The 12,484-nt window shown below is 39.7% G+C and overlaps 1 protein-coding gene across 5 annotated transcripts in view; it reads left to right on the top strand.

Moving 5' to 3' along the window:
- The window catches only part of LOC140200367 (C-terminal-binding protein 1-like), a 159,824-nt gene that overhangs the window by 109,845 nt on the left and 37,495 nt on the right, over positions 1-12,484 (top strand). For all 5 annotated transcript variants that reach the window (XM_072263595.1, XM_072263592.1, XM_072263591.1 and 2 more), the window contains one exon: positions 9,617-9,761. In XM_072263595.1, the coding sequence (XP_072119696.1) occupies positions 9,617-9,761 (145 nt within the window). The remainder of the gene's footprint in view (positions 1-9,616; positions 9,762-12,484) is intronic.

The raw sequence follows: 12,484 nt of genomic DNA, 5'->3' as shown, positions 1-12,484 counted from the left end.
TCTTGGAAATCTCCAGGACCTGATGGATTCTCTGGAGAATTTTATAAGGCTTTTTCTTCATTGCTTATACCTTATTTATGTTCTACCCTTACTGATTCCTTCAAGGTGGGTAGGTTGCCACAGTTTTTATGAAGCTTCCATTTCACTTATTCTTAAAAAATATAAGAATCCCACTGAGTGCTCTTCATATATATAGACCAATCTCTTTACTCAATGTTGATGCTAAGATCCTATCTAAAGTTTTGGCCCGCAGACTTGAAAATATTACACCTTCGGTAATATCTGATAATCAGACAGGATTTATTAAAAATCAATATTCCCATTTTAATATATGGCAATTGTTAAATGTTGTGCATTCTCCATCCAAGGAAATATCAGAATGTGTGATTTCTCTGGATGCGGAGAAGGCTTTTGACCGAGTTGAATGGAATTACCTATTTAAAACCTTGAAAAAATTTAATTTTGGGCCCAATTTTATTCATTGGATTAAATTACTTATCTCCCTCCGCTCGGGTCCTTACTAACTTTCAAAATTCTAAACCAATTAAGCTCCAACGTGGAACCTGACAAGGATGTCCATTGAGTCCTTTGATTTTTGATTTTGTATTAGAACGTTTAGCAATTGCCTTTCGAAAGTCTAACGATATCACCGGTATCTTAAGGAAAGGTACTATTCATAAAGCCTTGCTTTATGCTGATGACTGATTGCTTTTTATATCTAATGTTACAACTTCTTTACCCTCTGTTTCTTTTACTGACTAATTTTAGTCAGTTTTCAGGATATAAATTGAATTTACATAAGAGTGAATTGTTTCCTGTAAATAATTTGATAGCAACCAATATTAACCTTCCTTTTAAAATTGTAAGAAAACAATTTACATATTTGGGTGTAACAATCACGAAGAATTATAAAGATCTATTCAAAGAAAATTTTCTAACCTTAATGAATTATGTGAAAAAGACACTTTCTAATTGGTTGCCTCTTTCTTTACCATTGATTGGTTGAATTAATTCTATTAAAATGAATATTTTAGGGCCGGCTGGTGGTGCAACGACATCGGCGCCGGACCTGGGAGTGGAGGTTCCGCTCCTGAGTACACTTTCCATCCATGCCAGGTTGAGTGTCGAGATTGCAACTTGACCTCGTAAAATAAAGGGAAAATACTGTGAAAATGTCTGTGTGAGGAGTGGTGCGCCACACAGTCTCTCTCTCTCGCTCTGCGACTTGTAAAAGCCATGAAAAAGACATCATCACGGATGCACGTACACAGGCACACTCCAAAAAAAGAACATTTTACCTAAATTTATATACCTTTTTCAAACCGTACCTGTTTTTATTCCGAAGTCTTTTTTTGATTCTTTCGATTCGATTCTTTCTTCCTATATATGGAAGAATAGAAAACCCTGATTAAATAAAACCTACCTTCAAAAAATTAAAAAGAATGGAGGCTTTGCTCTACCCAATTTTAGATTATATTATTGGGCAATTAACATACGAAATCTTACGTTCTGGTTATATTATATTAATCGTGAGGATTGTCCAATATAGGTCTTTCTAGAATCCAACTCTGTTACGAAATTTTGTATTATTTCTCTTGTTGGATCCTCTCTTCCTTTATCTTTAAATAAATTAACTGACAGTTTGGTGGTTAAACACACTTTGAGGATCTGGCTACAGTTTAGAAAACATTTCGGTTTACTGAGATTTTCCCTTTCTAGTCTTTATTTTTTCTAATTTTTTTTTAAACCATCTATGACATCTTTTTTTAGAGAATGGGATAGACTAGGCATTAAACGATTTCAGGATCTATTTGTTGGAGGGAATCTTTCTTCTTTTGAGCAGCTCTCAGTGAAATATAACCTACCAAATACCCACTTTTTTGGATATCTACAGATTAGAGATTTTTTTAAGATCTAAGCTACATACAGGTGTCCCCCGCTTTCTGAACGTTCTCTTTATGAAATTTTGCTTTCATGAAAGGCCTACATTAGTACCTGTTTTCGTTAACTGAAAGAGGATTTTTGCTTTTAGGAAAAAGACGCTCGCTTTAAACTTGTGTTTACCCCGAGAAAGTCTACCATGACCGTGAAGCCTTGCGTGGGCAGGTGTGTGCGGATGTGTGATGTGCGAATGCATGACGTGCACATGTGTGTACGTGCTGATTTTTTTTCGACAAATTGATTTTGGCTCAAACTTCCCGATCCTGTTAAGTGAAACTATACTGTACGTACATTATTTCTACTTTATATAGGCTGTGTATTTATCATATCATTCCTGCTTTTACTATATGTTAGTGTTATTTTAGGTTTTATGTGCTATTTGGTATGATTTGGTAGGTTATTTTTTGGGTCTGGGAATGCTCAAAAAATTTTCCCGTATAAATTAATGGTAATTGCTTCTTCGCTTTACGACATTTTGGCTTACGAATGGCTTCATACGAATGCTCTACAGTCGGGTAGCGGGGGAAACCTGTATATTTCCTACCAGCCCGGATAAGAACATAATAGATGTAATTTTTAATTTGAAACCTTTTGATAATGGCTCAATATCTTATATTTATGGTCTGTTGTTGGGACTGAGAATGGCTCCTTTAGACAAAATTAAAAAAGATTGGGGAAAGAATTTATAGACGCAAACAGCAGGAACTCTGCAGATGCTGGAAATTCAAGCAACACACATCAAAGTTGCTGGTGAACGCAGCAGGCCAGGCAGCATCTCTCGGAAGAGGTACAGTCGACGTTTCAGGCTGTGACCCTTCATCAGGAAGGTTCTCGGCCTGAAACGTCGGCTGTACCTCTTCCGAGAGATGCTGCCTGGCCTGCTGCGTTCACCAGCAACTTTGATGTGTGGTGCAAAGGATTTATAGACTTCATTATCTGATGAGACCTGGAGGGCTATTTTTAAAATGGTTAATTCTTCATCATTATGTGCTCGTCATTCCCTCCTACAATGTAAAGTGGAACATAGGGCTCATATGTCTAAAGACAAGCTCTCTCGGTTTTTTTTTTGCAGATATATCTCCTTATTGTGACAGATGTAATAATGGAGAGGCTTCATTAATTGATGTTTTGGTCATGTTCGAGCCTTGAAAAGTATTGGAAAGATGTATTCCAAACTTTTTCTGTACTTTTTAAAGTTAATTTTAAGTCCAATCCTTTGACTGCCTTATTTGGTATTGTTGAGGAAAGAGCTATAATTTTGGAGCCTTCTCATTTGAGGGTACTGACTTTTATTTCTCTCATGGCTAGGAGGGCGATCTTGCTGAAATGGAAGGAGGTTGCCCCTCCTACACATGCTCAATGGTTATGCTTATGTCATGTTTAAATTTAGAGAAGATTCGTTGTTCGATTTCTGATTCTAATCAAGATTTTCAAATGCTATGGGGACCCTCCTTGAACTATTTTGAAAATCTTTGAATTGTTATTGTTATTAAAATATAGATCTGGGCTATTATTATAAAACACTATATGGTAAAGTACTCTTTTTTTTTAATGCGCTGCTGCCACAAAACTCATTTCATGACATGCCTGGTAGGCAGCTGTCGATCCCAGGGGATCATGGGTTTGTGCCTCTGGTGGACTGTGTCCTCTCCAGGACGCAAGACTGGGCAGGAAGATTTGAAGAACTGGCTGTTGCCCATGTGGCGGGTTCCCTCTCTCCACGTCACTGATGTAGTCCAAGGGAGGGGCAAGTGCTGATACAGCTTGGCACCAGTGTCGTCGCAGAGGTTACCAGAGTGAAGTTGTGAACAATATCAAACTGCCTTAGGGACCCGGCTCTGGATTTTTCCATCCGAGTTTACTCCCAAAGCCTTTCCCATGGGTGGGTATGGCCACAAGGCAGTGGAGGTTTAAAATCCTTGTTTTCCTTCTCCTCCATCCAATGTTAGATGTCAGATAAGCAGCATTAAATTCAACAAAGGAGTTTGTTATTGGTGAAATAAAGCTAAATATTCAAAGCTAACTTATGGGAACATGGACAACTGTTTGTGGATGATCCCACAGAGTAAGCATGTGTGTATGAAATGAAGGGAGCAAAAGATAATCTTGGAAATACCTGAGGTAAGGAGGCAAAAATGGGGTAAATAGATCATTGCAAGTGATTTGTTGGCTAAGATTAGATAAATAAAACTCACTCCACTAAAAGTAAGGATGTGTGGATACATCATTGAAAGATGTATGTCAGAACAAGATAGTATGTTCAACACTTACAAAGACTAAAAATGTTGAGGAAAAATGATGCATAATGACACAATCACCTGGTACAAATTTTTAGAAAGGATGGGAGGCTTAAGATGCAGTAGTATAAGCATCTAGCGCATCGCTTCACAGCACCAGCTGAAAGATTGGTGTTCGGTTTTCGTTGTTGTCTGTACATTCTCCTCATGACTACGTGGGTTTCCTCAGTGTTCCCACATTCCAAAGAGGTACAATTAGGGTTATTGAGTTTTGGGCATGCTGTGTTGGCATGGAAAGTAGGGTTGCCCAGCACAATCCTCACTGATTTGACACAACTGATGCATTTCACTGTATGTTTTAATGTACATGTGACAAATAATGCTAATTTTTATTTTAAAAGTAATAATTGAGTACCAAAGATTCAAAGATGTACCAAGCAAGCAGCCACTTAGCATGCTAAGATAGCAGGGCCTGTGCTTAATGCCAGTGAACCATGATCGTTTCTAATATGTCATCAGTTTAAAATGTTAATTATGTCTCTCTCTCAACAAGTTTTATCTGGCTTAACATTCTGGCATACAGTCGGCCCTCCTTATCCATGAGGGATTGGTTCCAGGACCCCTCGCGGATACCAACAAAGCATGAATGCTCAAGTCCCTTATTCAATCTGTCTAAATGCGGTGGACCTTAGGACCCAGCGGAACCCCGGACCTTATTTAACCTGTCTCAGTGCGGTGGACATTAGGATCCGGCGGTGGAGCTCTGAATCCGCAGTGTTTCTGTTCATGAAAATAATCACGATCGTGATTTAAAATAAAAGTGGAAATAATAAGGCGATCGGAAAGAGGTGAAATGCCATCAGTCATTGGAAAAGCGTTAGGCTGCAGTCGGTCAGCGATCGGAACAATTTTAAAGGATAAAGTGAGAAAAGCCCTGCCCCGATTAAAGCTACAATTATTTTTTAAGCGACGCAGTGGTTTAATTATTGGGTTTTGATCCTTCACATCAACCCAGCCGGGATGGAGCGTGCTCGGGAGCAGTCTGTCACTGGATCGAACTTGGGAATTTCCGTTCCCGAGCCCGGCGCTGAAACATACGTTTCTTAAGTGTTTTATATGCATAGAAAGGTAAAATATATACTATATACTAAGACAAACGTTTGGCTAACTGACGCTAAATAATACCAGATGTATCTGTTCCGACTTAGTAAGGTAACTTCCGTTTTTTTTCCGATCCTGATCCACGATAACCTACGCACATCCCCCTGTATACTTTAAATCATCTCTAGATAACCTATAATACCTAATGTAATGTAAATACTATGTAAAATAGTTGTTATACTGCATTGTTTAGGGAATAATGACAAGAAAAAAGTCTGTACATGTTCGAACAACAAATGCTGGAAGAACACTTCCGGGTTTTCTCGATTTGCGGTTGGTTGAATTCACGCATGCGGAACTCATGGATAAGGAGGGCTGACTGTAGTTTTTTGCTCTCTGCATCTGGATTATTTTGTGATAGTACAATATCAGTATTGACTGGATTCCACTGTAGTTTTAGTTTTCCTCTGTTAACATTCATTGCCACAACCAGTCTTGTAAGTTGCCTATTCAAAAAGAAACTTTACTGTTAAAAGTTGAGTTTTGCTTTTAAGCTTTTATAATAAAATACATGACTTGTTGGCATTGAGTATTTGGTGTGTTCAATGAACAAAATCAGTGCAGACATCTAGTGCAGATAATGGACTGCCTTCATGTAATGCTATCAATGATTGCATCTTGCAAATTTTCATTTTAACATTCAAGATGATTGCCAATACCTTCAAATTCTTCGTAGTTCTTAAAATGAAGTAGTGAAATCGTTTAATGTTCACACTCAGTCATTTCTGACATCTTCAAACCTAAATGCTTGAAACTACAGTGATCAAAACAATTTGGAATTGTCTTGCTGCTTATTTCTTGCCAACTACCAATAACAAAAATCTCTGCTCTTTGAACAGAAACACATGCAACTGACACTATTTTAAAAACTGTTCACTCTAAGCACAGTGTAGCATCTAATGGCCAAACACGTGCTTGTGGTTGGCAATAGTTAGAATCAGTTCAGCAGTAATCTTTTACCCCATTTAAGCAGCTTAACGTCCCAAATAAATTAAGGGGATCCCAGCAATTTTCTCAATTAGATTTTGTTCTTTAAGTGTTGTCCCAAATTAACCGGAATCTGCTACTTAAATGTAATAGTGGGTTTGCTAATAAAAGCCAAAAATGCCAGAGGCAGGAAACCTGAAATAAAAACAGAAAATTCTGGAAGTATGTCCCAAGTCAGGTGACATGTGAAGAGAAAGATAAAGAGTTTTAGGCACCAAGGTAGTGTAGCATTTAGGTGACGCCAGTACAGCTCGGAGCGTTCCTGTGTTCAGAGTTCAATTCTGTACAAAGTGTGTACATCTTCTCCATGGAATCCATGGATTTTCCCAGGGTGTTCTGGTTTCCTCCCACAAAGACATATCAGGTAAGTTAATTGGCCATTGTAAATTGTCCTGTGATTAGTTTAGGGTTAATTGAGTTTGTCAAGGGTGCTGGGCCGGCATGACTTGATGTGCCAGAAGGGCCGCACTGTATTGCTCAAAAGAAATTTTCAAGGTGAGTAACCTTTTATGGCAACTTGACATGGAAGGTGGATATAAGAGGAACCATATTTCTGTTAAAGGTGGTTGAAGAGGAGGTGAGAAACCCATGGATAAGGACAGAATATATTTTAGAAGCATTTGTGTGAAAGTTGTTAACAGAACAGATATGATAGAGTTGGAGGAAGTGGAATGGAGTCCTTGGGAAGGGAAGGGTAACTGAGATCGGGAATTTGAGGGTAGTGTGAAAAGGGGCAACAAAGAAGAAATGGTTCACTTCCTTTAGGCATAGAAAGCAGAACAAATACAGTTATTGTACTTTGGGAAAGTAGGGGAGAAATATAAGATTGATTTATCCAGTTAAAGTTAAGCTGTATTTGACACACCTACATTGAAACATCAAAATATGGTGAAATGATTTGTTTGTGTCAATGACCAACACATTTCAAGGCTGTGTGGGGGCAGCTGCAAGTGCCGCCATTCTTCTGGCACCAGTATAGCATGCCCACAGCTCGTAACCTTAACTTGTACATCTTTAGAATGTGGGAGGAAACCAGAGTACCTGGAGGAAACACTTGTATTCACAGGAAGAACATACAAATTCCTTACGGATGGTAGTGGGAATTGAATCCGAATGGTGATCGCTACCGCTGTAAAGTGTTGCACTAACTGCTACCTCACTGTGGCACCCCAGTTACATGAAAACTAAATACTGAATGACTCACCACTAGTGTGAAGTATTGGATAAAGTTCTCAGGGGTCTGCACTGGAAACAAAGGCTGGAATGGATGAAAGAAGAGCTTGGTGTTGCGCTTTTATAGATACACGTACGTAATGGACATGCTCTCCAAAATGGGGTTATTTCTACCCAACATGTAGTATGGGGCCCAGTCCATGGGTGGAGAATGCACAGTGCTTCCTGAATAAATGTGGACTGCACCCTCTTCTATTGTTGATGCTTGTTTTGCATTAATCTTTCTGCTCATGGGAAAAAATGAGTTTAAAAGTGGTGATTACCTGGCCAGAGACACATCCTGGTCAAAGCTTTCCTGTACCATCCCATCTGTCAGCTAGTCTCTCGGTCTTTGCAGGGATTGATGCACAACTACAACCAACTTGAACTGGTCTTGGGGGCCAGACTATGTTCTGTGGCAGCTGGTTTTAACAATTGTTTCTTTTTATGTTATATTACCTGAAAATTCTGGGAATGTTGTTTGAAGAACTGGGGGAGGTCTGTGGGTATGGTAAAGATAAACTATGGTCCTTATCCCCACAGTCAACAAAGACCTCTCTAGTTCAGCTCAGAATCTCCATATGCAAAACCCCAAGAAAAGATGAATAAAACATAACAAAGCCCTTATTCTTAAGGCTGCCTTTTACTGTAGCTGTATCAAGTTTTGCTTGAACCTGGGTATAGTAATATCAAATGTCACTACATATAAAGGTTCCGTCTCACTGTAGTGTCACAAAATGGATTTGGCCATACTCCCTCGAGTTGGACTATAGCATTTAATTTCTGTATAGAAGAAATATTTTTTATCCACTTTATCCAGAAGAATTATTCTTATCACAAATCAATCAGGCAATACTCAATTGACACCAGGAAAAGGTAGTAGATCTTTTCTGATTTCCTGAACAAATTATTAATCATTTGGTAAAGTGCTTTGTTAGTGGAACTGTTGATCTAATGCTAAGACATTAGACCTGACAAATCTTTTGTGTACTTTTGGAATTTTGGCAGCAACTCCATGTTGTCCATTTGACAGCTTTACTTGGAATAAGATAGTGATCTTTCTCAAATGTGTTTTGTCGGGTAGGTCTGGAAAATGATGAAAGTACATTTGTCAAGATTCATCCCAAACAGCTGCAAAATACAGGACTCTGCTTTACGGGCAGTTTCTAAGGAGATGCATTTGTAACAAATATTAACTGCAGCTGGAGAATCGTCAGATTGAAAGCGTCCCTCTGGTCTGCATGAGACTTGCTAGTTGTTCAGTGCAGAGTGTTATCCAAGACTTGGTGTTGCCAGTGCCCTTGCTGCAGATCCAAGCCAAATGCTGGGGTATGCACTGAAACTAGGTGCAAGCATTGTGAAGGCTGATTTAGGGAAGGGCTACAGTTTAATCGTGTACTTCCTGTGAACACAGAAGCTGAAATAAAAAAAGACAAGATCTATTTGCCTGAACTGTATATGAATGCTGACTGCTGCTAAGCTAACATTTAAGTGATCAGTACAACATGACTTGTGATGAAAATGTTAACTTGAATGTTTTGTTTGTGTTTGAATCTTTCATGGATTAAAATATATTTTTGAAGTAAAAGAACTATTGCAGATGAGCATTGTGTTTATTGAAGGAGTTATTCCGGAAGTGACCTTGGAATTCCATACACCATAAACTGATGCTTTTTTAGGTGCTTGCAAATCATACAACATAAGCTGTGGTTCCAAAATAATGAAACAACATTGTCTATTATGTTTTACGTTTGATCTCTATGTGCATGTATAGTCTTGGAAAGCATATTTAACCCACACAATAATATGCTGTAAAGTTTGATAGGGTAATGCAAAAAAAAAGGTTTGCATTGTTCGTATTCATTTAGCTTATAAGGGACCTTGATGTGTTGCTATGTGATTTAAGCCCTTTATTTTAGAAATTGCATGATTTAAAATCACATACCATTGTGTTGTGTAACCTTTTTCAGAAAATTGAATGAAGTGACCTTTGAACACTTCATCTGCCAAATTGTTATGCTCACTTGTATATGTGAAGAAAATAACAATCAAGCTGATGAGGTTTTCTTTTAAAATAGGTACTGAATGAAGCAGTAGGTGCCCTAATGTACCATACCATTACATTAACACGGGAAGACCTTGAGAAATTCAAAGCACTTCGAATTATCGTCAGGATTGGCAGCGGTTATGACAATGTCGACATCAAATCTGCAGCAGACTTGGGTAAGTGTTGGGACTGGCCTTTATTCTGGAGAGCCACTAGGTAATACTGAATTAAATCTATTTCCCAGAACTATGTAATTGCTGGTATAATGACACTTTCTGATTGTGTGGAAACCTTGTTATACATAAATTAACTGAATAAATCTGAGGATTTCCAAGTAGTAAATTTTAATCGTTTGTTGAATATTTTAATTAAAATTTATTGTGGAACACAAGTAGGCTGCTTACAACTAAATACAGATTCTCTGAAACTATATACAGTACTTGCTTACACAATGTTCTGGTATGCTTTTGAAATGGTGAGCTGGAGTCTTTCATTGCTTGTTTTAGCTAAGTGGATTCCAGTTGCCAGTGAGTTGTGAAGGCACTGTCAACAGAACAGAATATGTAAAGTTCCTCCACATTCTAATTTCAATTGAATATATTTGCTGTGTTCATTCACAACTCATCCTTAAAGTCATGCTTCTAAGTGCTAACTAATATTTATGCCACGAAAATGTCAGAGAATAACCAAATCCAACAAAGAATAATCAACCACCTAGCCCTGCTATTTAGCAGAATTGCCTTTGTATTCTCCATCATCAGTGTCCTGGGAATCACCAATGACCAGAAATTAAAGTGTGCTAGCCGTACAAATATTATGGTGACAAATGCCACAAATGCTATTGCCTGTCATGGAAACCCCGAAGTCTTTTTAGAATGGACAAATCAAGAGTGTGGTGGAATCTTGCCCAACAGTGCTTGGTACCATATAGCACATTCCTGCAAGATGTTATGATGTCTTTCTTTTTGGAGAAGTATACAAGCAGAAGTTGAGACTACTACTTTGCATCCTCTGCCTTTTCCTTCCTCTAGCTTCCCCAGCCTAGATACTTGTCCCCAATAAGCCTAGACAGCAGTATCAATGGCAGTTTGAGAGTAAATTGCAGTGAAACAGACCACTCCTAAACTGATCAGCTGGTACCTTTTCCTTCAATGTGGTGTAACCTTAGCAGTGAGTGTAACTAAGTTGTGGAATCCCTAGAAACCAAGGGAACACCTTGGAAATTGGATAAATGTAGGAAACTGAACTAAATCCCAGCTCCTGAACGGACAGACTAGTATCTGCCCCTCCCAGGCCGTGCCATACAAAACAAGGAAAAGGGAAAGGTGCGTCACATCCGGAGTTTCTCCGGTTAGTGGACGACTTCTCTCCATGCCTCTCTGACATAGTGGGGAATTGCATATGAGGCAAGTTACAGTAATGTTTTGCCATTGCCTTCTGCCGAGTGAGTTTCCAAAGAGTTCACCAGCTCGTAACTCAGCACAGATGGAAAGCATGCAGGGGAGCCGGCTGGCTGGTTTCGGACCCGGGACCTTTCGTCCCGAAGTCTGACGCTGATGCCATTACGCCACCAGCCGGGTCCACAAAACAAGAACAACTGAAATTGAGATCCTGAGCATTGTAGTAGTATAAGTTACAGAGATGGATGCAAATTGACAAAGGAATTGGATCTCTCTTAGGAATTTAAATTAACGCAACTAACACACACACACAATGCTGGAGGAACTTGGCAAGTCAGGCAATCTCTATGGAGGAGAATGATCAGTTGGCTTTTTGGGCTGAGACCCTTCATAGGACTGAAGAGGAAGGGCACAGAAACCAGAATATGGTCGGGGGGGGGGTGCGAAAGGAATATAAGGTGGCAGGCAATAAGTGGGATAAGGGGAAGGGGAGTGTGGGTGAGGGAGGAGGGTGAAGTAAGAAGCTGGGCGGTGATAGGTGGAAGAAGTAAGGGGCTGAAGAAGGAATCTAATAGGAGAGGGCAGTGGATTTTGGAAGAAAGAATGAGGAAGGGAACCAGAGGGAGGTGATGAGCAGGTGAGAAGAGAAGGGGTGAGACGGTAACCAGAATGGAGTACAGAAAAAGAGAGGAGGGAAGGGGGAGAAATGACCAGAAGTTAGGGAAATGAATGCTCATGCTATCGGGTTAAAGGCTACCCAGAGGGAATATGAAGTGTTACTCCTCCAGTCTGAGTTTGGCCGCATCGTGGCAATAGAGGCAGCTCAGAATGGGAAGTCAAATTGAAATGGGTAGCCACAGAGATCCTGTTTTTTTTGCAGCAGACAGAATGAGTGTTTTCAACAAAGTGGTCCCCCAATCTGCAATAGGTCTCAGCGATGTAGGAGAGGCCACAATGGGAGCATCGGATACGATAGATAACTCTGCCAGACTCGCAGATGAAGTAATGCCTGACCCAGAAGGACTGTTTGGGGCATTGATTGGTGGTGAGGGAGGTGTAGGGACAGGGGTAAGTGCCAGTAAGGAGATCAGTGGGGCTGGATAAGTGTACAAGGGAGTGACATAGAGATCGATTCCTATGGAAAGTAATACGCGTGGGAAGGGAAGGACAAGCTTAGTGGTGGGATCCCATTCGACATGGCGTAAGTTATGAAGAATGATGTGCTAGATATAGAGGCTTCTGGGTTGATAGGTAAGGACAAGAGGAACCCTGTCCCTTTTATGACACTGGGAGGATGGGTGAGGGCAGATGTGTGGGAAATAGAGGTATTGGTGAGGCCAGCATTAATGGTGTTAGAAGGAAAATCCTGTTCTTTGGGGGGGGGGGTAAAAAAAAAAAAGGACTTCTCAAATGTTCTAGAATTGAAAGCTTCTTCCTAAGAACAGATGTGATGGAGAAAGGAGAACTGAATGAATGAAATAGCATTTTACATGTGAGAA

The sequence above is a fragment of the Mobula birostris genome, chromosome 7 (genome assembly GCF_030028105.1).
Source record: "Mobula birostris isolate sMobBir1 chromosome 7, sMobBir1.hap1, whole genome shotgun sequence".
Lineage (NCBI taxonomy): Eukaryota > Metazoa > Chordata > Chondrichthyes > Myliobatiformes > Myliobatidae > Mobula > Mobula birostris.
Note: the sequence above shows the minus strand (reverse complement) of the source record. Positions and strands in the feature narration are given on the sequence as shown.